Source organism: Bos taurus, chromosome 15 (genome assembly GCF_002263795.3).
Source record: "Bos taurus isolate L1 Dominette 01449 registration number 42190680 breed Hereford chromosome 15, ARS-UCD2.0, whole genome shotgun sequence".
In the NCBI taxonomy this organism is placed as follows: domain Eukaryota; kingdom Metazoa; phylum Chordata; class Mammalia; order Artiodactyla; family Bovidae; genus Bos; species Bos taurus.
Window position 1 is genome coordinate 66,175,396 of NC_037342.1, and position 26,075 is coordinate 66,201,470.

General features: G+C 42.4%; 1 protein-coding gene across 6 annotated transcripts in view; it reads left to right on the forward strand.

Moving 5' to 3' along the window:
- Positions 1-6,885: 6,885 nt before the first annotated feature.
- Positions 6,886-26,075, forward strand: part of TRIM44 (tripartite motif containing 44) — a 114,167-nt gene continuing 94,977 nt past the window's right edge. For 5 of the 6 annotated variants that reach the window (XM_005216394.5, XM_024975561.2, XM_005216396.5 and 2 more), the window contains exon 1: positions 6,886-7,900. In XM_005216394.5, the coding sequence (XP_005216451.1) occupies positions 7,241-7,900 (660 nt within the window). In that variant the 5' untranslated portion in view covers positions 6,886-7,240. The remainder of the gene's footprint in view (positions 7,901-26,075) is intronic. The other variant, NM_001105014.2, reaches the window with a different exon arrangement.

Consider the following 26,075-nt stretch of genomic DNA (forward strand, 5'->3'; position numbering starts at 1 on the left):
AAGTGTGGTACCCCCAGGATGACCCAAAGTTTTGGAATAGTATATTATGTAGTGAAAGTGAAAGTGTTAGTCAGTCAGTTTTGTCCAGCTCTTTGCGATTCCATGGACTGTAGCCCACCAGATTCCTCTGTCCATGGGATTCTCCAGGCAAGAATACTGGAATGGGTTACCATTTCTTTCTCCAGGGGGTCTTCATGGTCTGAGCCAATAGACAACTAATATATATTTTATTATTATATAAGTAATAATAAAGAATCCACCTGCCATGCAGGAGACCCCAGTTTGATTCCTGGGTCTGCAAGATTGGCTGGAGAAGGGATAGGCTACCCACTCCAATATTCTTGGACTTCCCTGGTGGCTTTGTTAGGGGAAGCACACTGATTGTAACCGCTCACCCTGGCCAGGCACCATAGTAACTATTTGCATGAGTTGTTTTATGACAGGAGATCCTGATAAGGAATACAGAACCAATAAGCCATCACCAACCAGAAGAGTTCGGGAAAGGTCTAAAGGAGACATCGCGTGTCCGTCCACTTCCCAGAATCCCTCTTGCTAGCATCCATCTTGGCTGAGCGATGCGTGCACCACCAGGAAAGACTCTGAATTAGAATGACTGGCCAAAGACCACCCGGAAACTAATCCCATCACCATAAAACCCGAGACTGCGAGCCACATGGCAGAGCTGTTCTCCTGGATTCCCTTACCCTACTGCTCTCCACCCGGGTGCCCTTTCCCAATAAAATCTCTTGCTTTGTCAGCACATGTGTCTCCTCGGACAATTCATTTCTGGTGTTAGACAAGAGCCCAATTTCAGGCCTTGGAAGGGGTCCCTCTTCCTGCAACAGCTTTGACAGTAAAGAATCTGCCTGCAATGCGGGAGACGGGGTTTGATCCCTGGTTAGAAAGATCCCCTGGAGAAAGGAATGGCTTCCCACTCCAGTATTTCAGTCTGGAGAATTCCATGGACAGAGGAGCCTGGTGGGCTACAGTCTGTGGAGTCGAAAGGAGTTGGACATGACTGAGGGACTCACTCACATGCTCACTCCATAACAAAACCATAAACTAAAATGTTGGACTGCGTTTGGAATTAGATAGAGGGAAAGCTGGAATTATAACCAAGAAGGGTTAGTTTTGAATTTATGCTGGATCTGCTTCTGTGATTTTAACCCTCATCTTGCTGCTTTTGCGACTGTAGGCATACACAATGGCTTGCCCCAGGGAGATAACCTGAGCCACCTACCTGTGAAGGACTGTAAGGAAGTAAAACTAACACGTTCCCCTGGTTGAAGCTCGCCATGCCAGGGGAGGTTTGCCAAGATTGAATAGTCTTTTCACTTTGTTTCCTCACCTCCCCCTATCTCTAATCCATAAAAGAACCTGGCAATCAGGCCCCAACAAGATGGTTATTTTGAGGTGTTACCCTGCCATCTTCTCTGTCAGCCAGCTCCCAAATAAAGTCGCTTGGTAGTCCCAAAACCTTGTCTCAGATTCACTGGTTATCTTGTGAGCAAAGTGAGCTAGGATTTTGTAACAGAAGGACTTGGAGGAGAGTATGGTAAAAGCCTGAAGAAACTTGAAGAAACTGTTATGAGAATCCTGCTTTTTTTTTTTTTTTGGCCGCACCACAGGCATGCAAAATCTTAGTTCTTCCATCAGGGATCAATCCCAACCTCCTTACAATGAAAGCACAGAGTCTTAACCACTGGACCACCAGGGAATTCCCCTGATGGGTTTTGAAAAAGCTGTAGATAAAGGCTTAAGGGGAAATGAGGAAAATGTTACTGGAAACTGGAGAAAGAGGGTCTTTGTTATGTAGTGGCAAGAACTTAGCAACACTGTCACCTGCAATAATGTGGAAAGTGGAAAATTTGCCTAATTAATCGGGTATTCTAGTTAAGTACATTTCCAGGTAAAGTGTTGAAGGTGTTGACTGAAGTCTTCTTCCCGATTATAGCAAAATGTGGGAAGAAAAAGATAATATAAAAAATGAATTTAAAAAAAGGACCCAGGGCTTGCTAGATTTGAAAATTCCTGTCTTCTTTGGATGGCAAATAATACTAAAATGAAGAAATGACTTCCAGTTAAAAATAAACTCTAGGGTGTTGAAAGGAAAACATCATCAGATGATGAAGGTGAGATTGTGGCTGTAAAACCGTTTGTTCAGATCTCAAAAAGATCTACAGCAGTGATTCAGAGAATTATTCAGACAAACAATAGGGCTTTAAAGAAACTTATGAGTGTTGTACCTCAGCAGTTTCAGCAGAATGAGCCTCCAGAGTAGAGAAGAGCTTACCTCAGAGATCTGCAGTATGACTTTTGTCCAATGGAATGGACCCCGAGTTAGATTCACAGGAAACTCACAAACTTTTTAAATGAATGATACTGGCCAAAACACTGCCCACATGGAGTAAATGGGACAGAGATACTACAAAATGAAAAGGAGACTTTGGACCCTGAAGTTCTAACGACAGGAAGCAGACTGACAAACTACACAGCTGCAAACATGAGTATCTCTTCATAGAAGAGAAAGGGTAACTCAGAGAGTAGAATCAAGAGCCCGAGGGGTAAAGTCAAAGCCATGGAGAATCATTCCCAGGCAGAAGTAGGATTGAGCCCTAATCAGGGCACTTCTAACACGTGTCTAGAAGGATTTTTAGGACTGTTCTGGAACTCCAACTCTTCTGCGCCTCCTATCTTTTCTTCTTTTTGAACAGGAGTGTCTGTACCAAATATCTGAAGCTCGTCCGCCATTGTATGTTGGGAGGCATTCAGGTGAGAAGGAGGAGTTGTATACAGGACCCTACCCCTGGGGCTTCTTGGGTTCAACCAGAAAAGAATCTGCCTGAAATGTGGGAGACCCTAGGTTGGGAAGATCTCTGGAGAAGGGCATGGCAACCCATTCCAGTAGTCTTGCCTGGAGAATTTCACAGACAGAGGAGCCTGCCAGGGGTAGTCCATGGGGTCTCAGAGAATTGGACATGACTGAAGCAACTTAGAACGCACGCACGGGGGGTCAGAGAAAAGAGAAGTTAATTTCAGCTGGAGACTGACTCACAGCCTAAAAGTGGAGAATTATATTTTAACCAGCAGACTTACTGAGGACTTACGCATGGGATGAGTGAATGAGTGCTAAGTCACTCAGTTGGGTTTGACTCTCTGCAACCCCAGAAATCTGTCCATGGAATCTGTCCATGGAATCTCCAGGCAAGACTACTGGGGTGGGTTGCCATGCCCTTCTCCAGGGATCTTCCCAACCTAGGGTATCCCACATTTCAGGCAGTTTCTTTTCTGTTTGAACCCAGGAAGCCCCATGCCTCCCAACATACAATGGCGGACAAGCTTCAGATAATTGGTACAGACACTCCTGTTCAAAAAGAAGAAAAGATAGGAGGCACAGAAGAGTTGGAGTTCCAGAACAGTCCTAAAAATCCTTCTGGACATGTGTTAGAAGTGCCCTGATTAGGGCTCAATCCTACTTCTGCCTGGGAATGATTCTCCATGGCTTTTCACTTTATACCCCTTGGGCTTTTGATTCTACTCTCTGAGTTACCCTTTCTTTGAAAAGAAACTCATATTTGCATCTGTGTGTTTGTCAGTCTGCTTCCTGTTGTTAGAACTTCAGGGTCCATAGTCCAGAATCTTATCATTTAAAACAGGTCCAGGAGTGGATGAGGTTCCTACGGGGGTGTGTGTGTGTGTGTGTGTGTGTGTGTGTGTGTATTTGTGTGTATTAGTCGCTCAGAGCACACACACACACACACACACACCTAGGAACCTCTTCCACTTCTGGGCCTGTTTCAGATGATAAGATTCTGGACTTTGAGCTGATGATATAATGAGTTAAGAGTTTGGGGCAACTTGGGAGGAAGTGAACATATTTTGCATTTAGTTCAGTTCAGTTCATATTTAAGAGAGACATAAATCAGTAGGCGACAAAGGACAGAATATGATATCCCGCCTTAAAGATGCCCCTGATTGCCACCTCTTGATATTCATGACCTGCACAAATAGTCCTCTCCATAACTAATAGGCTATGTTGGAAATGATTTTAGACATTAAATTCATGTCTGAATTTAGACAATATAAGACATTGCAGGCACTTCCCTGGAGTTCCAGTGGTTAAGACTATGCTCCCAATGCAGCGGGCATGGTTCCATCCCTGGTTGGGGAACTAATATCCTGCAAGCATGTAGTGGAGCCAAAAAAAGAAAAGAAAAAAAAAAGACACTGTATCTTTCACTTTGTCCCCTCTTGGATTGTTTGCTTTGGGAGAATTTACCTGCCATATCATGAAGGCATTCAAGCAACCCAACAGAAAATGGCAAGGCTTCCTGACAACAGCCATGTGAAGGAGCCAACTCGGAAGCAAATCCTACACTTCTAGTCAAGTCTTCAAATGACTACAGCCCCAGCCAACATTTCGCTGAAATCTCTTGAGATACCCTGAGTTGAACCACTCAGTTAAGCCACTCCTATGATCCTGGCTCAGGAATAAGTGAAGTAATAATTGTTCATTATTTTAAGCTGCTACATTTTGAGGTATTTTTATGCAGTAATGGATTATAGTTTGTGGATTATTATACGTTTCTGTCTCTACATACTCCCAAAGTTTCCAGTTCCTGTGGAATCAGACCATTCTGATTTCTGTGCAGAGGGATACAGATGGTCCATCTTGTGAGTCTGCCATATTCCATCTCCAGAATTTTATAAAGTCCCTTTTTAACATTTCCATTAACTTCTGTCTCTACGACCCTCTCACCACAGAGGACTCCAAAAAGGCTTGTCAAATGTCAGATACTGAATTATATGATTCTTTAACTTTCTGTCAAACAAAATTAAGAACAAACAATAATGACAATAATAACAGTGAGCATGCGTGCACAGTCCTGTCCAGCTCTTTGTGACCCCATGGTCTGTAGCCTGCCAGGCTCCTCTGTCCACGGAATTCTGCAGGCAAGAATACTGGAGTGGGTTGCCATGCACTTCTCCAGGAGATCTTCCCAACCCAGGGATCAAACCCACCTCTCCTGCATTGGCAGGCGATTCTTTACCATTGTGCCACCTGGGAAGGCAAATAATGACAACAAAAGGCATAATTTCTAGAGAAATGAACTGCAAAAAAAATAGAAATGTGTATGGAATTGGAACAAAACGAACCTTTGGATTCCTCAAAGCAATTCCCTAGAATTGCTTTGAGGTTAATAAAACAAAAGATTTTTTTCAAAATAAAATCTCTGACAAAAGCTGCACAGAAATAAAGCATACATCATAGATACAGGTGGAGAAGGCAATGGCAACCCCCTCCAGTACTCTTGCCTAGAAAATCCCATGGGTGGAGGAGCCTGGTAGGCTGCAGTCCATGGGGTCACAAAGAGTTGGACAGGACTGAGCGACTTCACTTTCACTTTTCACTTTCACGCATTAGAGAAGGAAATGGTAACCCACTCTAGTGTTCTTGCCTGGAGAATCCCAGGGACTGGGGAGCCTGGTGGGCTGCAGTCTATGGGGTCGCACAGAGTCAGACATGACTGAAGCGACTTAGCAGCAGTAGCAGCAGCATAGGTACAGGTATTAAAAATTATTTTAAATGATTTTTATATCCCCCCCAATCCCCTGGCATTTTTGTGAAGATCATCTAGAAATCCTAGCTCAAATGTATCTAAGTGAATCAATAAAAAACAGACACGATCCCAGTTCCCTTCCTTCTTCTCAACTATATCTCAGTTTCTCCCTGGACTAGATCAAAGTGTCCATTTCCATTCCCAAATAAACAAATCAAAAGCTCTTCTATGAATGGAGAGACATATATATGATGTAGAGGTGGGGAGTTGCTTAAAACAGCAGCCAGCCAAAATGTGTTAAGGGTCATTATGTGCACTAATTATAATTTGTGCCAATAACAGTTAAAATATAGTGAATACTTCTACAAGGCAGGTACCTTTACATTTCATCCACGAAATAGGCCTAAGAGTAGGTATTATTATTATTTCCACTTTGCATATATATATATATATTTATTTATTTTAAGTGGAAAAGAGAATTATCAATTAACTTCTCCATAGTTGCAAAGCTAGTGAGTTGTAGTACCAGGATTTGTGGGTCCTTGGGCAGTGGCTTTTCCCAACTTGGCTTTTAAAGAGCCAAAAAAGATCCAGTTCAATTCCTGGCTCTTTAGTATTGGTTAATAAATAACAATCCTCGTTCTTTCTCCAGGAACCAGTCTGAATCCAGATGGCCTCCTTACATAAAGGATAATGACTGCATACTAGAACTCTCACTCGACTAATACTGTCTCTCCCTACCTATTTTCACTGACATCTCAGCCAAACCCAAGGCAAGCTCTCAAAAAAAGGCACAGAGGCTACCATTCTAGAGTTTCGGAGCCCCTAAGAGAGCAAGAATGCAAATAGACTTTGCAAATAGACAAAGCATAGTATTGCTTTAGATCGAAAATGTCTGTTTGCTCATTCTGACTCCGATTCCCTGAGCCTAGAGGAACAAACACAACCTTTCCCCCTGGAAATCCCAAGGGGTCAGGTTCAGTCTGGTAAACAACACTGTTCTGGCACGTTGCAGAACAGGCAGCAGCGGGGGCTGAGACGGTCAGCAACAAATTCGAAGGAAGGAGGTTGAAATGCACCTGTACACCTGCCTAGTGACCTGGAAAAGTCAGATTGACAACTCCAGAGAGCGAGTGGAGGAGGCCGGGGTGGATGGGGGGGCGCAATTCCCGCCTCCAGAGTGAGCAGAGTGAACTGGACACCTCTTCCATCTTTCCCCTCCTTGCGGGGATGCTGAGCCCCCGCGGGAAACGCAGAAAAGGACCATCGCCACTTTAAGTGACTCAGGAAGTGAAAGGAGGCCGCCTGATTGGGGGGAGGGGGGAGGCAAAGTGGAACCGGGGCGGCGCGGAGGTCCCACGGCTCCGCGATCTCGTCGGGGGCAGCGGGAGGCCGAGCGGGCGGCGCGGCGCGGGGGCCGACGGGGGCGCGGGGAGGCCGCGCCGGAAGTGCCCCAACCGCGGGAGGAAGCGCAGCGGACGCCGAGCTGCCGAGCCGGCGGGGAGGCCCTTCGCTCCTCCGCCGGACGCGGGCTACCGGGAGCAGGCAGCAGCGGCCCCGAGGCTGCGGGACACAGCGCGGCCAGTCCCTGGGACGGGCCCGGCCTGGGGTGGAGGCCGCTCCGAGGCTAGACGGCGAGATCGGTAGCCCAGAAGCCCGGGCCGAGGCAGAGCCTCCACATGGCCTCCGGAGGGGGTGCGGCCTTCGAGGAGCTGCCGCACGACGGCACGTGTGATGAGTGCGAGCCCGACGAGGCTCCGGGGGCCGAGGAAGTGTGCCGAGAATGCGGCTTCTGCTACTGCCGCCACCACGCGGAGGCGCACGGGCAGAAGTTCCCCAGACACCATCTGGCCGAGTACGTTCACTGCGCTGCCCAGGCCTGGACCCCGGGAGCCCGCGGGGATGGGGCCGGGGAGGAAGCAGTCGAGGCCCCGGTGGAGAATGAGAAAGCCCTAGAAAACGAGGCGGGGGAAGGGATCGAGTCCGAGGAAGACAGTGAGCCCGAGGAAGAGAGCGAGACAGAGGAAGAGAGCGAGGACGAGAGCGAGGAAGACAGTGAGGAAGAAATGGAGGACGAGCAAGAGAGCGAAGCCGAGGAGGACAACCAGGAAGAAGGGGAATCTGAGGCCGAGGGAGAAACGGAGGCAGAAAGCGAGTTTGACCCCGAAATAGAAATGGAAGCAGAGAGAGTGGCCAAGAGGAAGTGTCCGGACCATGGGCTTGATTTGAGTACCTATTGCCAGGAAGACAAGCAGCTCATCTGTGTGCTCTGCCCAGTCATTGGGGCTCACCATGGCCACCACCTCTCCACCCTCGATGAAGCCTTCGAGGAACTAAGAGTAAGTATTAGTCATTCGGAGCATAGCCTCAGAGGTCAGGACACGTGGGTTTCAACTCACGTGGCCTTCCTGTAGCCATATTCACATTCACCATGTTCCTAGAAAGCTGGCCTGTTCAACTTGTTGGGAGCAGTGCTTAATGGCCCCTTTGTGATTGAACTCTTTTGAGAATCAGATGGAAGTTCTGGACTCTGACCTGAGAAAAATAAATGTATACGCAAAGTCTAGGGTACAGTGTCTGGAAAATGACAAGCCTCTGGTCTTTGGATGCCGTTCCTTGGGATTTTGACTCCATTTAAGCCAGTTCCCACAGCATCTCCATTGTTGAGACTAGTGCCTTGACTTAAGGTTCTTGATAAGGCAGTCATTTTGCCTACTTGAAAACGTAGCAAACCATAGTTTAGCCAGAGAACCGACGTATGTGGTTCCTCCGTAGTGAAGAGACTCCCTAAGGTTAGGTTTTGATGATAACTTTATGTGTGTTCCTGAGGTCCGGTTTAATTCTTCATCTTTGATGCTTGTTTGGAAAAGAGAATGAGAGAGTGAAGGCAAAATTCGTCTGGGAGTGGGGTTTCCCTGTCCTGTATCTTTTGCAGGAGGGCAGGGCCTTTATTTATCTTGAACCGTGCTGGTGTCCTGGAACAGTGTATGGAAATATTATAAATATTAATAAATATTTGTTGAATGAATGAATTTGAAGATGATTTGCCTTTTATTTATACTGTGGATGCTTACAATCAGTGAGAGAGACATCTGGAGTTAACCAGGCAGGAAAGTGAGTGATCAGTTCATTAGGTGATTAGTTCATTAGCTTATTGTCATTGTAACATCTTTTGTTTCTCTAAGCAACCTTGCAGTTGCTGCCACTGGGATAGCAAATACTTTGGTAAGGATATCTGCTATATTAGGATTTTCCCTCTTTTTTAAAATTGTAAAATGCACCAAGTGTATAAAAACATGCACAGTCTCACAACTGTAAAGCAAATACTGTTGGAACTTCCACCTAGATGAAGAAATAGATTATTAGTAGCACTATTGAAGCCCAATGCCCTTTTTATAATTTTCCAGTTACAGCCATCTCCCTTTCCCTTAGGTAGCCATTATCCTGACTTTTGTGGTGGTAATTTCCTTGCTTATCTTTATACTTTTACCACATTTATGCATTTCTAAACTTATTTGAACTTGACACAGTTGATACTGCTCTTGTATTGTTATCATGCATTCTTTTGGAATTTGCTTCATTCTTTCAACATTGTGTTTGTGAGATTCATCCAGTGGGTGACTGTTCATATTCATTGTTGTGTAGAATTCCATTTTATAAATAATGCACAAGTTACCTGTTCTGTCAAGGATGAATATCTGATTTCCAAATTCTGGAGCTTCTGATTATTGTAAATAGTGTTGATACAAGCATTCTTGTATATATCTCCTGCTGCACATCTACATACATTTCAATGGAATATCAACCTAGGAGTGTGATTGTTGGGTCACACACTATGCATATCTTCAATAATACTAGATGTTGCCAACTGTTTTCCAAAATTGTACCAATTTGCATTCCCATGAAGAGTGTAAGAGAGTTCCTTTTTCTCAGTATCTTCACCAATACTTGCTATTACAGAATTTTTAACTTTCGTCGGTCATATGGATATGTCATGGTTTCTTCTTGTTTAAAATTTAAAGCTATTTTGAATGTCCTTTGTGTTTTTCTTTTTTTTGCAAACTACTCATTCAGGTCTTTTGCTCATTTTTCATATGGGTTGTCTTTTTCTCATTAATTTACAGGAATTTATATACACACCCACACACCCACACACCCACACACATATATATAACTGACTTCTTTGTTTTATGGATTACAAATATCTTCTACTCTCTTTTTCTTTTCATTTTTTAAAAAATTGTGCCTTGAACAGAGAAGTTCTTCGTTTTAAGTTAATAAACTTTATCAGTAACTTCCTTTATCATTAGTTCTTTTTGTGTCTTGTTCCACTTAGTATTGATTCTTTGGGTAGTGGAGGTGGCGGCTCAACTTCACTTTTCACCCTGGACAGATAGCCAGTTGCTCTAGCAGCATTTATCGAAAAGCCTTTCCTTTCTGTACTGACCTGCTGTGCCACCAGTCATCTATCAAATGCCTGTATGTGTGCGGTGTGTTTCTTGGCACTTCTGTTTTGTACCATTGATCTGTTAGTATATTCCTGCATGAGCAACATGTTTTCTTAGTTACCATAAGTTAGTAACATGACTTAATATCTGGTAGAGCAAGTCTGTCCACTTGGTTCTTCTCAAAGAGTGTCTTAACCAGTCTTGACCTTTTGCATTTCTTAGAATCATACCACAAAGTCCTATATTAAAAATAAAAAGAGTCGGCAAGACTTTTTTTTTGTATTGTATTGAAATTATAAACTGATACAAGGAGAATTAATGCCATTACAAAATGAAGTCATCTGATCCATTTTTTTAGGTCTTTTACATTGCCTCACAATAAAGTTTTATAATTGTTTTTTTTCTTGGAGATCTTATACATTACTGGGAAGTTTATTCATGGGTACTTACAGTTTTATAGTATTGTAAAAAATGTTTTTAATTTTCCCCCTAATTGTATATAGGAATATGATTAACTTTTATATACTGATTTTCATTTAAAGTGTCTTATGATTTTAATAGTAAACCTGTAAATGTATTCTACACACATTATCATATTATTTTCAAGAGGGACAGTTTTTGTTTCTTTTCAGTCCTTATGCTTGTTTTTTTTTTCCTCCTTGCCCTGATGCTGTGGATAGGCCCGCCAAATATAATGTTGAATAAAACTGATGGTAGGTATTTTTGCCTTGTTCTTAACTGAGGGATAATTCATAACATTTCACAAGTGTAGTATAACTTTTTTCCCACAGATATATTGCATCAGATTAAGAAAATTTCCCTTCTAGTCCAAGTTTAAGGGCTTTTCCTTAGTACTGAATGGATATTAAATTTTATCAAATGCTTTTTCTGCATCTGTCGCATGTTCATGTGATTTTACTCTTCTGCTGTGCTGATGTGATGAATTGCATTAATTGATATACTAAGTGATTTGAAAATCAGTATTATGTTCATATGTCTCAAAAACCTCTTTTTCACCTTTGGTAACTGCTTTTATTAGTTTTTTCACTTATTGTTCAAGTGTTTCTTTTTGCAAATACAGGTGTGTACATATATATAGTCTTATTTTCATCCTTTTTATTATAATATTTTTCAGTTAAAACAATCTACCGTTTCTGAGGTAAACTCAACTTGGTTTTGATGAAGTGTCCTTATGTTTTTGAATTTAACTTATTAATAATTTATGTAGGAGTTTTCATTTATATTTATGAGAGAAATTGGCTTGTAAATTTCCTTTCTTGTAATGTCCTCTTGAGATTTTGCTATCAAGGTTATGTTGGCTTCGTAGTATGAGTCAGGATGTATTGCTTCTCATATATTTTCTTCCTGTTTTAATCCTCTGGAAGTGTTTGTATAAGATTGGAATATTTCTTCCTAGAATGATTGATAAAACTGACCAGGAAAGCCATTTGCATCTGAAATGAGAGAGAGAAAGAATTTATTTTGTTATTCTTTTATGGTATTTTTGACTATGGATTCAATTTATTTGATGGTTATATGCCTATGTAGGTTGTCTATTTTCCTTTGAGTTAATTTCGATAAGTTACATTTTCCTAGAAGTTGGTCCATTTTGTTTACATTTTCAAATATGCTAGTATAGATCTATGAATCATATCCTCTTGTTATCTTTTTTTCATACTGTTGCTATCCGCTTTATTCCTTTAAGAACAGTAAGCATGTTGATTTATAGTCTGTCACTGATATTTCCAGTATGTGAAGACTTTGTAGATCTCTCTCTGCTAGCTATTGTTTTTGGTGGTGGTTTTCAGGTTTCATAATTTCCTTTTGTGCTTGTTATATTTGAGTAACTTTTCATTACCTTTAAAAAATTATTTTGGGGGTATTTCCCAAGCGTTGGCATGAAGCTGGATTCTTCAAAAGAGGCTTTGAGTTTGCTTCTGCTAAGACCTAAGTGTACACTTGTTTAGGACCCCTGTATTGTTTTCCTTCCGTCACTCAGTTCTGTCCGACTCTGACCCCATGGACTGCAGTATGCAAGGCTTCACTGCAGTCACTATCTGCAGTGATTTTGGTGCCCAAGAAAATAAAATCTATCACTGTTTCCCCATCTATCTCTCATGAAGTGATGGGACCAGATGCCATGATCTTCATGTTTTGAATGTTGAGTTTTAAACCAGCTTTTTAACTCTCCTCTTTTGCCTTCATCAAGAGGCTCTTTAGTTACTCTTCCCTTTCTGCCATAAGGGTGGTGTCTCCTGCATATCTGAGGTTACTGATATTTCTCCCGGCAATCTTGCTTCCAACTTGTGCTTCATTCAGCTTGGCATTTTGCATGATATACCCTGCATGTAAGTTAAGCGTGGTGACAATATACAGCCTTGACGTACTCCTTTCCCAATTTGGAACCAGTCTATTGTCCCATGTCTGGTTCTAACTGTTGCTTCTTGACCTGCATACAGGTTTCACAGGAGGCAGGTCAGGTGGTCTGGTATTCCCATCTCTCAGAATTTTCCACAGTTTGTTGTGATCCACATAGTCAAAGGCTTTAGCGTAGTCAGTGAAACAGAAGTAGATGTTTTTCTGGAACTCTTTTGCTTTATCTATGATCCAACGGATGTTTGCAATTTGATCTGTGGTTCCTCTGCCTTTCCTAAACCAGCTTGAACCTCTGAAAGTTCTCGGTTCATGTGCTCTTGAAGTGGCATCCCCCTCCCCCAACATCACTTTCTGCCTATAATCAAGTGCACATCCCAGTTTCTTGTGATCAGTAAATGTACTCAGATCAATAGAACTGTTTCTTATACTCTGCTTGTGTTAACATTGGAACAGTACTACTAAACCTTATTAGAATTTCACCAGTTTTTTCTCTGATGACCTCAGTGCCAGGGTCCTCTGGCCACATTGTAGTTTTTTGTTTTTGATCATGATAGTTTTGAGGAGTGCCAGTCAGGTATTTGGTAGACTGTCCCTCAGTTTGGATTTGTCTGATGTTTTTCTCATGGTGAAACTTGAATTGTGGGTTCTGGAGCAATAGAAATTCTCTTTTATGTTTTGCTTTCTTTAACTTAGTAGTATGTCTTGGAAATCACTCCATAGACCTCCCTATTTATTTATTTACTTAACTATTTCAGCTGAAAGTATTCCAATGAGTGTCAGTCATTAATTTTTTTTTAGCTTTTTTAAAAAAATCATTTTTAATTGGAGGATAATCACTTTATAATATTGTGATGGTTTCTGCCATACGTCAACATGAATCAGCCATAGGTATACATATGTTCCTTCCCTTTTAAACCTCCTGGAATCTATAAAGATGGTATGATGGTTCTATATCCAGGGCAGGAAAGGAGATGCAGACATTAAATTCTTAATTTATGGTATTGTTTTTCAACTCTAGGGCACCTATTTGGCTCTTTTTTTTTAAAAAAGATCCATTTCTCTTTATCTTTTGGGGTCTGATTCTTGATTATTTGCCATATTTTCATGATTCTTCATCTCTCATCATTTTTCATTCAATGTTAGACACTCTGTTTAAAAGAACTCTAGATACTAGAGTCATATTTTCCCCCCTCACAAAGGGCATACCATTTGCTCTGAAAGGCAGCTAGGAAGAGGGGCTGATCATTTCTACCTAGTAAAAATTTGAACTTGGTCAGAGCTTGATTGCAGCATTAATTAGTTTCATTTCACGTCTGGTTTCATATCTTTTGAAGACAGTGTACATTTACCTATTGACAAGAGAGTAGGTCTCTGAGAATATTAAAAGTGTTTTGGCGTGATAATGGCTAGAGAAGAGAATCTTTGTTATACTGCACTTATTCTTTCACCAAATATTTACTGAGCATCAGCCAAGGGCGAGTACTTTCTAAGCGTTGGAAACATAGCAAGATGGAAAAAGTCTACTTCTGCTGGAGCATACATTGTATTGGAAGAAAATAGAACAAATGGGCACATAAGCATGTAGTAAGTGATACAAAGGAAAAATGAAACAACATTATGGGTTTAGAGAGGGACAGAAGTATCCTAGTTCTGCCATTGGCTTTTAGACCCTGGACAAGTTACTTAACAGTTGGCTGTGTTTTTATATCTCTAAAATGGGTATAAAGTTAAGAAATAGTGTTTTGTGAGAGTAAAATAATCTAGTTTGTGATAAAACTTTAACAATGCTTAACAACTTTAACAATGCTTAACACATTGTTGCTGCCAAGTCGCTTCAGTCATGTCCGACTCTGTGCGACCCCAGAGACAGCAGCCCACCAGGCTCCCCCGTCCCTGGGATTCTCCAGGCAAGAACACCGGAGTGGGTTGCCATTTCCTTCTCCAATGCGTGAAAGGGAAAAGTGTAAGTGAAGACGCTCAGTCGTGTCCGACCCTCAGCAACCCCATGGACCGCAGCCTTCCAGGCTCCTCCGTCCATGGGATTTTCCAGGCAAGAGCACTGGAGTGCGTTGCCTTCTCCAAACACATTGTGAGTGCTCTTTAAATGTTAGCTGTTGTCTTTGTTACTATTATAGGAGGAGTCTTGCTAAATGTATAAGTTTAGAGTTAAGAGGAATTTAAACAATATATGTTTTGAGATCTCAATGCCAGACTGGACCGTGAGTGGCTTATGTTGGCAGTAGAAGATCAAATTGTTGCCAAGGGCTAGAGTAAAGCAAACTTAAGAGTTGGCAGGCCAGAATGGTCAGAAAACCAGGGAGATGGTAGAGCAAGAGGGGATCTAGGCAGAGGCAACCTGAAGGCTAAGCCAGAAGGACTAAGGCAAACACCTCGAAGGGATGAGTTTAACCCTTAATCTCTGAAATGACCTTTAAAGTCCTGCCTTTCCTCCTGTACTGTATTTCAGTTTGGCTCCAGAGGATTTGGTCTCCAAAGGATTCTATGGGCCCAAACTTGTATGGAGCCTGTGCTCCAGCTTTATCATAGAAATACAGTTACACAGCCCATATTATGACCTCTCATCTGGCTCAGAACATCTCATCTCAGATACGCAGGTTTCTCTTACTGTGACCATAGTTTCTTATTGTGAAAATAGGTCATGGAGTCTTAACAAAGGAGCTTGATCTGGTTCATGGATATTTTCATATGAAAATTATGTTGCCATGGGAATTTGCATTCATAGCTATAGTTAATGAATTGTTTTGGTTGAACAATGTAAGTGCAATTACATATATTCAGAACTCTAGACCAGCAAGTTAAAAAATTATTTTTAACATAACTTACAGTAGGGGAAATATAGTTTACATTGTGGTCTAGTTTACACACACACACACACACATACACATTTAACTGACACAAATGGAACACTGTTAACCTTACTGCATACGATATATTCTGCTCTGTTTCTCTTCTTTTCTGTCCAAAAAAAACCCTGAAGATTCTTCCAATAAATTGATTTCATTGCACACTAGTGGGTTAAGTTCTGTGGTTTGAAATGCACTTGTCTAGTTCATTCTAAGATCACCCGAAGAAAAGGTGGAGTCTTATAAAATGGCAAAGGGAGAAGTGATTGACAGACTCCAGCAAGTACTTATAAGCATCTGTGGGGTTTTTAACATTGCTTTGCTATGGACAGATCCAAAGGTTTTGAAGCCACTCCCTTTGTCCTTGGATGTGTCTTTAACTTGGATGGATATTAGGAGGGCAGAATATTTGGTTAAGTGGGAACAACTGCAGGGGGTAGCTCAGGGAGGGCACACTGGTAGCAGGTGGCTGGAAGGATTGGGGCGCATGCTCAGAACAGCTGGGGCTGGAGGGGCTGGAGGCGGGGTGTGCCACTGCTGCGTCTCCTGACGGCCGGTGGCTCTGCCCGTGCGGTCAGCTCCTAAGAAGCAGCTCTGGTAGGGAGGCAAAGGGTTGAATTTCTGCTGTAATGTCCCTATTTATAGTTTTATTCCTGACTGAATGGATTTGGGGTATCTTCTAATAAAACCATAAAGCACTGGCTACACAGTCCTTCACTCAGTGTCATTTGTTTGTATGTGTGTGCTCAAGTTGTGTCTGACTCTTTGCAACCCCATGAACTGTAGCCTGCCAGGCTCCTCTGTCCATGGCATTTCCAGGCAAGAATACTGGAGTGGGTTGCCATTTTCTTCTCCAGGGATCTTCCTGACCCAGGGATCGAACCAACGTTTCTTGCATCTTCTGCATTGGCAGGTGGATTCTTTACCACTGCACCACCTGGGAAACCATTTATTTGTATAGAATAAGACACAAGAAGACAAAAGCTAAGACTAAGGTGAAAGGGGATTCAGCACTCACGGTGGGTGGAACTTCATTAGAGGAGCCTAGAGGGCTTCTGCAGGGTTAAGTGCAGGGGAAAAGCCATCAAATTTTGTTAAGGGTATGACTCTTCCCCCAATCTTTATTATTAAAATTACACTTATAATCTAAGAAGAAAAAAGGTAGAGGTGACCTTGGGGTATTGGAAGGACAGCGAAAAGGCCATTATGGAATGAAAGAGGAGTAGGAAGTAGGTTAACAAGACAGTGTGTTTCTCACCTTGTTGCCACATTTTGGAATCACCTGTGGAGTGGGATTCTTTAGAAAATAGCTATGATTGGCCTCACCCCAGCCTAAAATAAAAATCTTTGGGAATGGTTAGGTATTTTGTAGAATGTCTTTCTTTTGGGATTTGTCACCTCTTCATCTCATAGTTAGACTGGAGTTACTGGTTTGTAGAAGGAAGACCATGGAATTAAGGGTACATAGTGTCAAGGGGACTCTTGTGAGAAACAGTCCAGACTTTGTTCGCACTCTCTCCCAGGAAGTGCCCTCTTTTTCTCTGCCCCAATCTTTCAATCAGAATAGAATGGATTTGGAGAAGGCAATGGCACCCCACTCCAGTACTCTGGCCTGGAAAATCCCATGGACGGAGGAGCCTGGTGGGCTGCAGTCCATGGGATGGCAAAGAGTCAGACACAACTGAGCGACTTCACTTTCACTTTTCACTTTCATGCATTGAAGAAGGAAGTGGCAACCCACTCCAGTGTTCTTGCCTGGAAAATCCCATGGACGGGGGAGCCTGGTGGGCTGCTGTCTATGGGGTCACACAGAGTTAGACACGACTGAAGCAACTTAGCAGCAGCAGCAGCAGAATGGATTAATAGACATATTGTGCTATCAGGTGATTACTTTTCAGGGTAAGTTTGCTGATGTAGTAGGTATGTAATTCTTAAGCCACGCTGGGGATAAAGGACTATGTGCCTGTGGTGTCACCTTTTCTTGACACAGCCCACAAATGGAGGTTGCCCTGTCTGTCCACTGATAACATCCACCTTTTCTCTTCCCATGCATCTGACCCACAATTGAGAAGCTAGAGATCTGTTGGTGTTGGTGTGTCTTCCGCTTGAAGTTACAGTTCAGTCTGGGATAATTGGCTCAGCTTCACACTCTTGTTTCTGTTGTGTGTTTGAATATCCAGAGCCAGAGGCTAAACCTGTCATGTGGCAGGAAGGAGCACAGATGCTCATGACCTCTCGGAAGAGGAGGCAGCACAAAGAAGGGGTGAAGCAAATACTTTAGTCCAGATATGTGGGGTAGAGATGAGAATCTTGCCTGTGTGTGTGTGTGTGTGTGTGTGTGTGAGTGACTATGCTAGGGGTCAAGCCAACATGATACCAGGATAAAAAAAAATCAATATTGATGCCCTTTACAGATATCAGAAATTAATCAAGAATGAAAAAAATAAAACCAAGCAAGCAAAAGCTTCCAAATACACTGTGGTAAATCCATAATTTATGGCAAATAACTATATGGACAATGACCCTGATGTGCATTGTGTTATGCTAAATTGTTCCTGTTGAACATGTATTTATAAATTAAGCTCAGTTCAGATGTATTTAGCTAGTTTTTGATCAGATAGAGTAATCTGCTTTTAACTTCAATAGAATATTAGAGAAAATATATCCAGACTAGAGCATATAGTTAGCTTTATTGTCAAAACCTGGTGTTTTTAAGCTGATTTTATTTGTGTGAGTTTTGGAGCACTTAGGGTGAACCACGTGACAGATACCGAGAAAAAGAAAGATTCCTGACATCGGAAAGCTCATATTCTTTTTCACACGCCTATTTGTGTGTAAATATTAGAAAGGAGGTACAAATAGTATGTCACGGGGGCTCAGTATTCTCGCCTGGAGAATGCCGTGGACAGAGGAGCCCGACAGACCACAGTCCACATGGTCGCAAAGGTCGGACACAACTGGAACAACTTAGAATGCACGCACTGGGGCTCAGAGAAAAGAGAAGTGAATTTCAGCTGGAGACGTAATCAGGAAGGCTTTCTTAGAGGATGCGGTATTTGAGCTGGGTATTTGATGTGCTTGTACTGGGTAGGTACCACTCAAGTGCTGGGCGGTTGGCCTTGGTGTTCCCATAGCAACAGCCTGTTATTTCACTATTATTTCTTCCCAACACGTCTGTGTCCTATGTTATGAATTCTTCTAGGATTAGGACTGTATGTCATCTTTCTGTTCCCTGCACCTAGCACAGTGCCTGCTGGGGAGTAGATATACATGATATGTTCTATAAATGTATGATATGAAGTATAATAATCTCTAATAATCACAGGGCATCAAGGAAAGAGACTATTGCATAGGGATTTACCACATCAATGTTTATAGTAAGTTCAACTGCATCTAAAATAGTGAAGTAATGTGGAAAACTCCAAAATAATGACAGCTCAAACAAGATGGATGTTTTCTCTCTTGTATGTAAGGAAATAGGCTGTCTAACGGAGAAAGCGATGGCATCCCACTCCAGTACTCTTGCCTGGAAAATCCTATGGACAGAGGAGCCTGGTAGGCTGCAGTCCATGGGGTCGCGAAGAGTCGGACACGACTGAGCGACTTCACTTTCACTTTTCACTTTCATGCATTGGAGAAGGAAATGGCAACCCACTCCAGTGTTCTTGCCTGGAGAATCCCAGGGACGGGGGAGCCTGATGGGCTGCCGCCTATGGGGTCACACACAGTTAGACACAACTGAAGCGACTTAGCAGCAGCAGCAGGCTGTCTAAAGCTGGTATGGAGGAATCATGAACTTACTAGGAATCTAGGCTGTCTCTACCTCTGTTATGGCATCCCCAGGGTATAGTCCTTGTCACAGACCGAGATGACTACTGGAGGTCCAGCCAATACATCTGAATTCCAGGATGGCAGGCACAGGAACGTGAAGAAGGGAAGAGAACCCTTTAAGAGAACCTTCCAGAAGTTGCACACATTGCTGTTTATATTTCAGTGGTCAGAGTTCAGCCCCATGGCATTATCTAGTTGCAAGAGGGGGTGCTAGGAAGCAGTCTTTTTTTCAGGCCATGGTGTGTCCAGCTAAAACTGGAGTGTCTTACTAAGGAGAAATGGGAGAATGAATATGAAAGACCAGGCTGTCTTGCCTTAATTGGCTTTGCCCTCCATGGATTTGAATCCTGGCTCTGCTACTTGTTACCTGTGTCATGCTGGAGAATTCATCCTCTCTTTCTGAATCTTGGTTTCATCATTTGTAACATGGCCACAATAATTATTTCTCCTTTTAGGGCTGTAGTGAAAACCAAATAATACACGTAAAGATCTTAGCACAGTGCCTGGAATATAATAATCCCTCAGCCATTAGTGACTCTTGCTACACCTACAGAGCCATCTATGGTTCTATTCTGAGTTCAATTCCAGACCAGTTAGTCTGACAGAAGTTCGGACACCAAGTTTCTTTGGGTGGAAACTGGTCAGCCCCCTCTCCTTCTGCTCCTTCTGCCTGCTCTATTCTGGTGGGTAGAAAGGCTGGTGAAAAACCTGTCTTCAGAGGAGAGGCTCCTGTATATTGCAGTGTCCTGCTGGTGCCTTATGCACTAGCTAACCAAAACACAGCTGGTATGTCTAATTTTAGGTTCACAAGTCTTGCTGGTTGTCCTCTTTAAATTCTGTTTTACATTCTGAACTGTGGGAAATTTTTATAGAAGCAGAGAGGAGGCAGGGGCAATACACCCTTTTCTTTCTGCTTAGAAAATAGCCTCCGTTTTCTTTCCAGTAAGAAATGGGGACAAGTTGGGGAAAGCCATTATAGGCACCCCCACTGTCCTCCTGTCCATCCTTTGGGCCTGCGTGAACCTGGTGGGGTATAACTTGTGAATGATAGACTCTGACTTCATGTGTATGAGGAATGGAAGTCATATATATCCTTTTATATTTTAAATTTCACTCTGTTGCCTGTGCGGAGAAGGGACTGTAGGGTAGGTGAGGGGAGCGGTATTGCTTCTTGGACCTCAGACAAGCAGGGAGTAGTAGAGATGGTAAAGAGTAATTGAACTTGGCCTAGGTTTTAGAGTTAGGTCTGAAAAGACTTGGTGATAGGTTTTCTTAGACCCAAAAAATGATTTTGCATCTGAGCAACTGTGTAAAGGTGGTTACCTAACAAAGGAGTGGATTTGGAGTTGGAAAATCAAGTCATGTGAAGAACTTGGAAAAGAATTTTTGGACATGGTGTGATGATACTAAAATCGGTTTAATTTCATTTTGTCAGGACTTTGCTTTATGGTTGGATTCCTTAGGAGGACTTCTTATACATTCTATCTCCCAATCCTTTTCCATTATTTCTCCCCCAAAAAACTTTTTGTGAAAATGATAGAAAGTTGGATTGATTTTTTTTTTTTTCCTTTTTGAAAGCATGGTACCAATGCAAGGCCACTGGGATAGAAAAGAAAAAACAACAACAACAACAAACAGGCAGCCAATATTCTTTTGCAACCCAGCATCTTCTGATACTTTGTAATACAGAATTCAGTATTTAGGAGCCAGTTTAAGATACTGAGAAGGAAGTGGCAGGAAATGGCAACCCACTCCAGTATTCATGCCTGGAAAATCCCATGGACCAAGGAGCCTGGTGGGCTACAGTCCATGGGATCGCAAAGAGTCGGACATGACTGAGGACTTGATTTCATTTCATTTTCATTTAAGATACTAAGTTGTTTTTACGTTTCTACTGACACGTGACTGTTCTTTTGGTCCCCAGGTGGTAATAGGCGTTAGACTAGACTGACTCCTCTGAGAGTATAGAGACTGGTTGTCAAGAAACACTTCCTGTTCTGATGCCCCCTTTACCTGCCGTATTCCACCTTTGTTTCTACCTCTTGCCCATTTTTCAAAGAATGTTTACATTAGAATGAACTATATTATTTCTCTGTTTTGGATGTACATGTATTTATGAGGTATTCTGAATCCCTTGGGGGAAAGACATGCCACCATTCTTGGTGTTCAAATACAAAAACCCTTAGAGGTAAAAAACTCTGAGTTGCTGCTAAGGGTGGCAACTTGAGATGTCTACAGGGAACAGCAAGGTAATATAAATGAGAAGCCATCCAGAGTAACTGTGGCGTCCTGAAGGGAGCTTGCCTTGCCCGAAGTGGGGATTTGCTACTCAGCTTCCGCCAGTTGCTGCTGGGTGGAAGGGGAGCCCAGTACAGTCAGACCTCTCAGATTTTCCGAAGAAGCCAGCAATCTTCATTATGGCATATCTCCTGGTCTTTAAGTGTTGGCGATTAATTTAAAATTCCTAGCATGCTGGTGTGGGACAACACTAAAAACAAAACAAAGGCTGTGACCTGTGAATTTGTAGGTTCTGATTTGGCCCCTTTTCCTCATTTACAAGTTGAGAAACAGAAACTCTGAGATATAAAATGACTTTTCCAAGCTCACATAGCAATTAGTAGGAATGAAGCCTGGTTCTCCCTTCTCTTTATGCAGTGCCCTTTACACTAGGAAAATTAAACTTTGGGGGAACTTTGAGGAATGTGCCAGTCCCTTTTCACAGAATAGTGCATGTACTTTCCAAATCTTGTGTATAGTTTGGGGGTTTCAAACTCCCTGAAATCGATATGTGAGTCCTAGGTGGAGAATCTTCTCTTATACCTTTGGTTCATGTTTGCTGCAAAGGGAACAGTGCCCTGGTGTTTATACGTAGGCAAATTTAAGGAGAGAGACACCAGAAGCAGAAACTCTGGGTCGGTCTTCCGCTCCCCCCCCGCCTTTTGTGTATTAAATCCTAATTAGACAATAGGAATACATTTAAGTAAGTCTAAGACTCTTCCTACCACTATTCCCACTACCAGTCGCCCCAAGTCATTGCTTTTCTAATCTTTTACATACATATGTAACCCATAGAATAGGTTTATATTTCTTTAAATAAGCGATATAGTATGCCTTGTTTGGCAAGCTTTTCAAAATTCAGCATTGTGCATTGCCATGTACATACCGGTCTACTTCATTCTTTTTATTTGCCATATCAGACCTCATTTGTAATTCCATAGTTTATTTAGCCACCCACAATTGATGGATGCTTAGGCTATTTCCAGGTTTTTACTATTAAAAACAGTGCTGCAATAATTATTTTTGGGCATACCTCCTTGACACATGTTAGTGTTTCTCAAGGGAAGAAGGTGAAAAATGGACTTGCTTGGCATGTGATTTCAAAGTAGCTTTGTTATGTCAGCGACATGAAAATTCCCAACCTCCCCAAAGTCTCTCATCACTTGGTGTTATCAAATCAAAACTTTTTTTGATTTGGATAAGTATGATGGATAAGAAATGATATCAAAATTACAAGTAAGTTTGAGCATCTTTTAACATCTTTTCATATGTGTATTAGCCATTTCACATTTCTATTATGTTCATATCCTGTGTTGGGATTTCTTTTGTGCTTATTTGGCTTTTTCTTATTTATAGGAATCCCTTATGTATTTTCCCATGTGTTCCAGCCTCTTCTCTTGTATATGTTATAAATCTTTGTCATTTGGATCTTTTTGATCCTGATTTTGCTACTGACCAGCTCTGTAATTTGAGGGGTGGGTGTCACAACAGAGCACTTGTCTTGTTTTAATCTACACTCTTCTTAGGGGAGGAAAGAGGTTCATAGACAAGGATAGGCTTACGTGTGGGAAGGAGGTGAGGAAGAACACCATCAGGAGACACTTGCTTCATCACCATCACAGTGCTTGCCCCAAGGACTGACGTAGTAGAACCTGGCCATTTATGGATCCACATGTGTCCACAGTTAGAATTCTTCTGACTTCTCAGTTAGAACACAAGTTTCAGAGGTACCTCTTCCATTCCACCACAGTAGGGAAGTATGTAAGTATGACCTATTCCAGTTATCTTTTGACTGATGAGTGCCCTCAGCAAACTATTAAAACACAATACCACCCAATCAATGCTTTGGAGACACTCATACTCGAATACCACCTTAGGCATAGACAACCTGTGCCCCTGCCCTGTGCTTTAGAGGGCCCTTCCTTTGCCCATGCCTGCCCCCTTCTAGAGGAGAAGTAAATGGCACCCCAGTCCAGTATTCTCGCCTGGAGAATCTCATGGACAAAGGAGCCTGGCAGGCCACAGTCCATGGGGTCGCAAGAGTCGGACACGACTTAGCGACTACACCACCACCACCACCCCCTGCCCCATTCTAGACCACTCTCCCAAGTATCCAGAATCCAAGAATTATCTAATGAAATGTCCTGACCCTGCTCTCAGGGCCTGCAGAGGCTTTTTCTGAGCCCATCTTCCAAAAGATGAATCAAACCATTAGACCCCACCCCTGATATGTGCATTCTTACGTTCCAGGTGTGGCCCAGGGTGACTGAAAGAGATATTCCCAGAACTTGGGTGTACTAGCCTGAGCGTCTGTGTACAAGGCTTGTTGAGGTGCAGGAAGGGACCAGGGAGTGTGAAAAAAGAAAGGCAGTGGCTTTGGGGCCAGGGTAGTCCATTTTCACTCTGACAGCCCTGCAGCTGTCAGAGGAGAGTCTCCCAACTGCTTATTTGGGGGGGAGGGTAGTTTTTTTTTTTTTTAAGCCATTAGGGACGGTTTTTTTTTCCACCACTCATTTAGAGGCTGGCTCCATATACACCCCAATTATCTTTGAGAATATTCTCAAAGAAAGCGGGGTGGGGAGTGGTCTGGGTGAATTTCCTGAAGGAAGGGTCTCTGCCTCTCCTCTGTCACTCGCCTGGTAGGCAGTGCTGCTGTTGCTAGGAAGAAGGATTCTGCTGACCCACTGGATTTTTATGAAAGAAGGCTAAGGGTTCCCTTATCTCCCCTCACAAGGCACATCTGCCGGCAAGCAGGCTGTCTGCTTCTTAGGGATTCCGTCGTCATCCTGTTTCTCTTCTGAATGTTTTAAGACACAGTTTAGTGCATTCCTTTCTGTTCTCTAGAGCTGTGGGGGGAGGCAGGGCGGTGGGGAAGTCATAATATATCAGGGCTCTTGCTGAAGAGCTTAAAATGGGTGCTGGCAGCTGGGATGTGGGGGAAGAGAGCTTTCCAGGGACAAGTGACCTGCTTGTTCAGCCCATGAGAAGCAGGTTAGAGGAATGATATCACCAGACAGGCGTTATTGTCTGATCGTCTCATAAAAGCAGGATTGTGTCTGGCAATTTAACCCTTCTTTAGGTACTTTAGGTCTCACGCACTTCCTGGTATGTGACCTCCAGATTCCCTTTCCCACCTGTCTGCTGTGAGACCAGAGATTAAAGATTTAAATTGGCGATGAAACTTGGGAAGTGATGTCATCATCTTGAAAATACAAACTAAAACTTAGAACCACAGTTAGGGTGGGAATGTCAGCTGTGTCTGGAGAGCACATCTAAAGCAGATATCCATCTTAGGTTACATCAGATTTTTACTGTAGACTTGGGAGAGAATGGAGGGTAGAGGGAGTGAAAGGATTTAGGCTTTAGTCTATTTTAATCTATATGATGGAGACTTACTAAGTATGCCCTGTTTTGGAGAAACTGGAATTTTCCTCCCAAATTGGGAAAATATCACTGAGTCTGAGGCCAATTTTGAAGAACAGATGTTTGTCATGTTTGATTATATTACACTTGTTTTTGTCCCTTACCCATAAAAATAACTTGATTTTTCTCATACCTCCTTTCCATCACTGGTGAAATGAGGGTAAAGATCCTGTCCTATCCCCGAGAAGCTGAGATAAGAAAACAAACTAATTCATGTGACTTTTCATCTAGTGCTGCACACACGTATTATTATTAAGGCATTTGTATCTTAAGATTGCATATTCATTCATTCATTCATTCATTTGTTCAGCATACTTTTTAAAACGCCTTGATGCTGGACGCAGATACAGAGAAAAGAGGTAGTTATTACCTTTAAGGAGTTTTAAATATTGTGAGGGAGACAGATAATAATAGTAAACATGTCTCACACATCTGTTGTCTTTGCCACATGCCAGGCCCTGTTCCAAGTACCTTGATGTATGTGAGCTTGTTGTACCTTACTATAGCCCTCTGAAGTGGGTACTGTTATTAGCTTCATATTATAGATAAAGAAATTGAGGCCCGGGAGGCTGTGTGATTTGCCTGAGGTCACGCAGATCTAGCGGTAGATTTGGGACTTGAATCCAGGCAGTGTAGCTTTAGTCTGTGCTTTCGGTCTGTGCTAACCAGTGCAGCGATCACTAGCTGTACGTGGCTTCAGAGGACTTGAAACTTGCTAAGTCCAAATTGCATTGGGCTGTAGGAAATACACACTAGATTCCAAAGCTCTGGTACGAAAAAAAAACATATAAAATACCTCATGTTGAAACTGCATGTTGCGGTGACAATATTGTGGGTATACTGAGTTAAGTAAAATGTATTCAAAGTAATTTCCTTTTGTTTTTTTGACTACTTGGAAACTTATATATGTGCCTTGCATTTTTGCCTTATATTTCTATTGGACTGTGCTAGTCTAAATCATTATAATGCAGTAACAACAACAGTAATAATAGGGGACATTGATTGAGCCCTCAATGTGCCACATATTATGCTCATGCCTTTACAAACACCATTTCAATTAAGCTTCAAAATAACCCTTGTTATAATCTTCATTTTGTTGAAAAGGGAGGAGGTTTTGACAGTCAGTAACCTGCCTGAGGTTAGTTAACTAGTTAATGTAGACCCCAGATTTGAAACGTTTTATGTCTGACTCAAATACCTGTGTTCAACCAGCGCCCTGAAATGCCATTTCCAGTTAAATCTTGGGACATTTTTTTTGTTTGTTTTTATTTTTGTAAGAATAATTAGTATTGCAT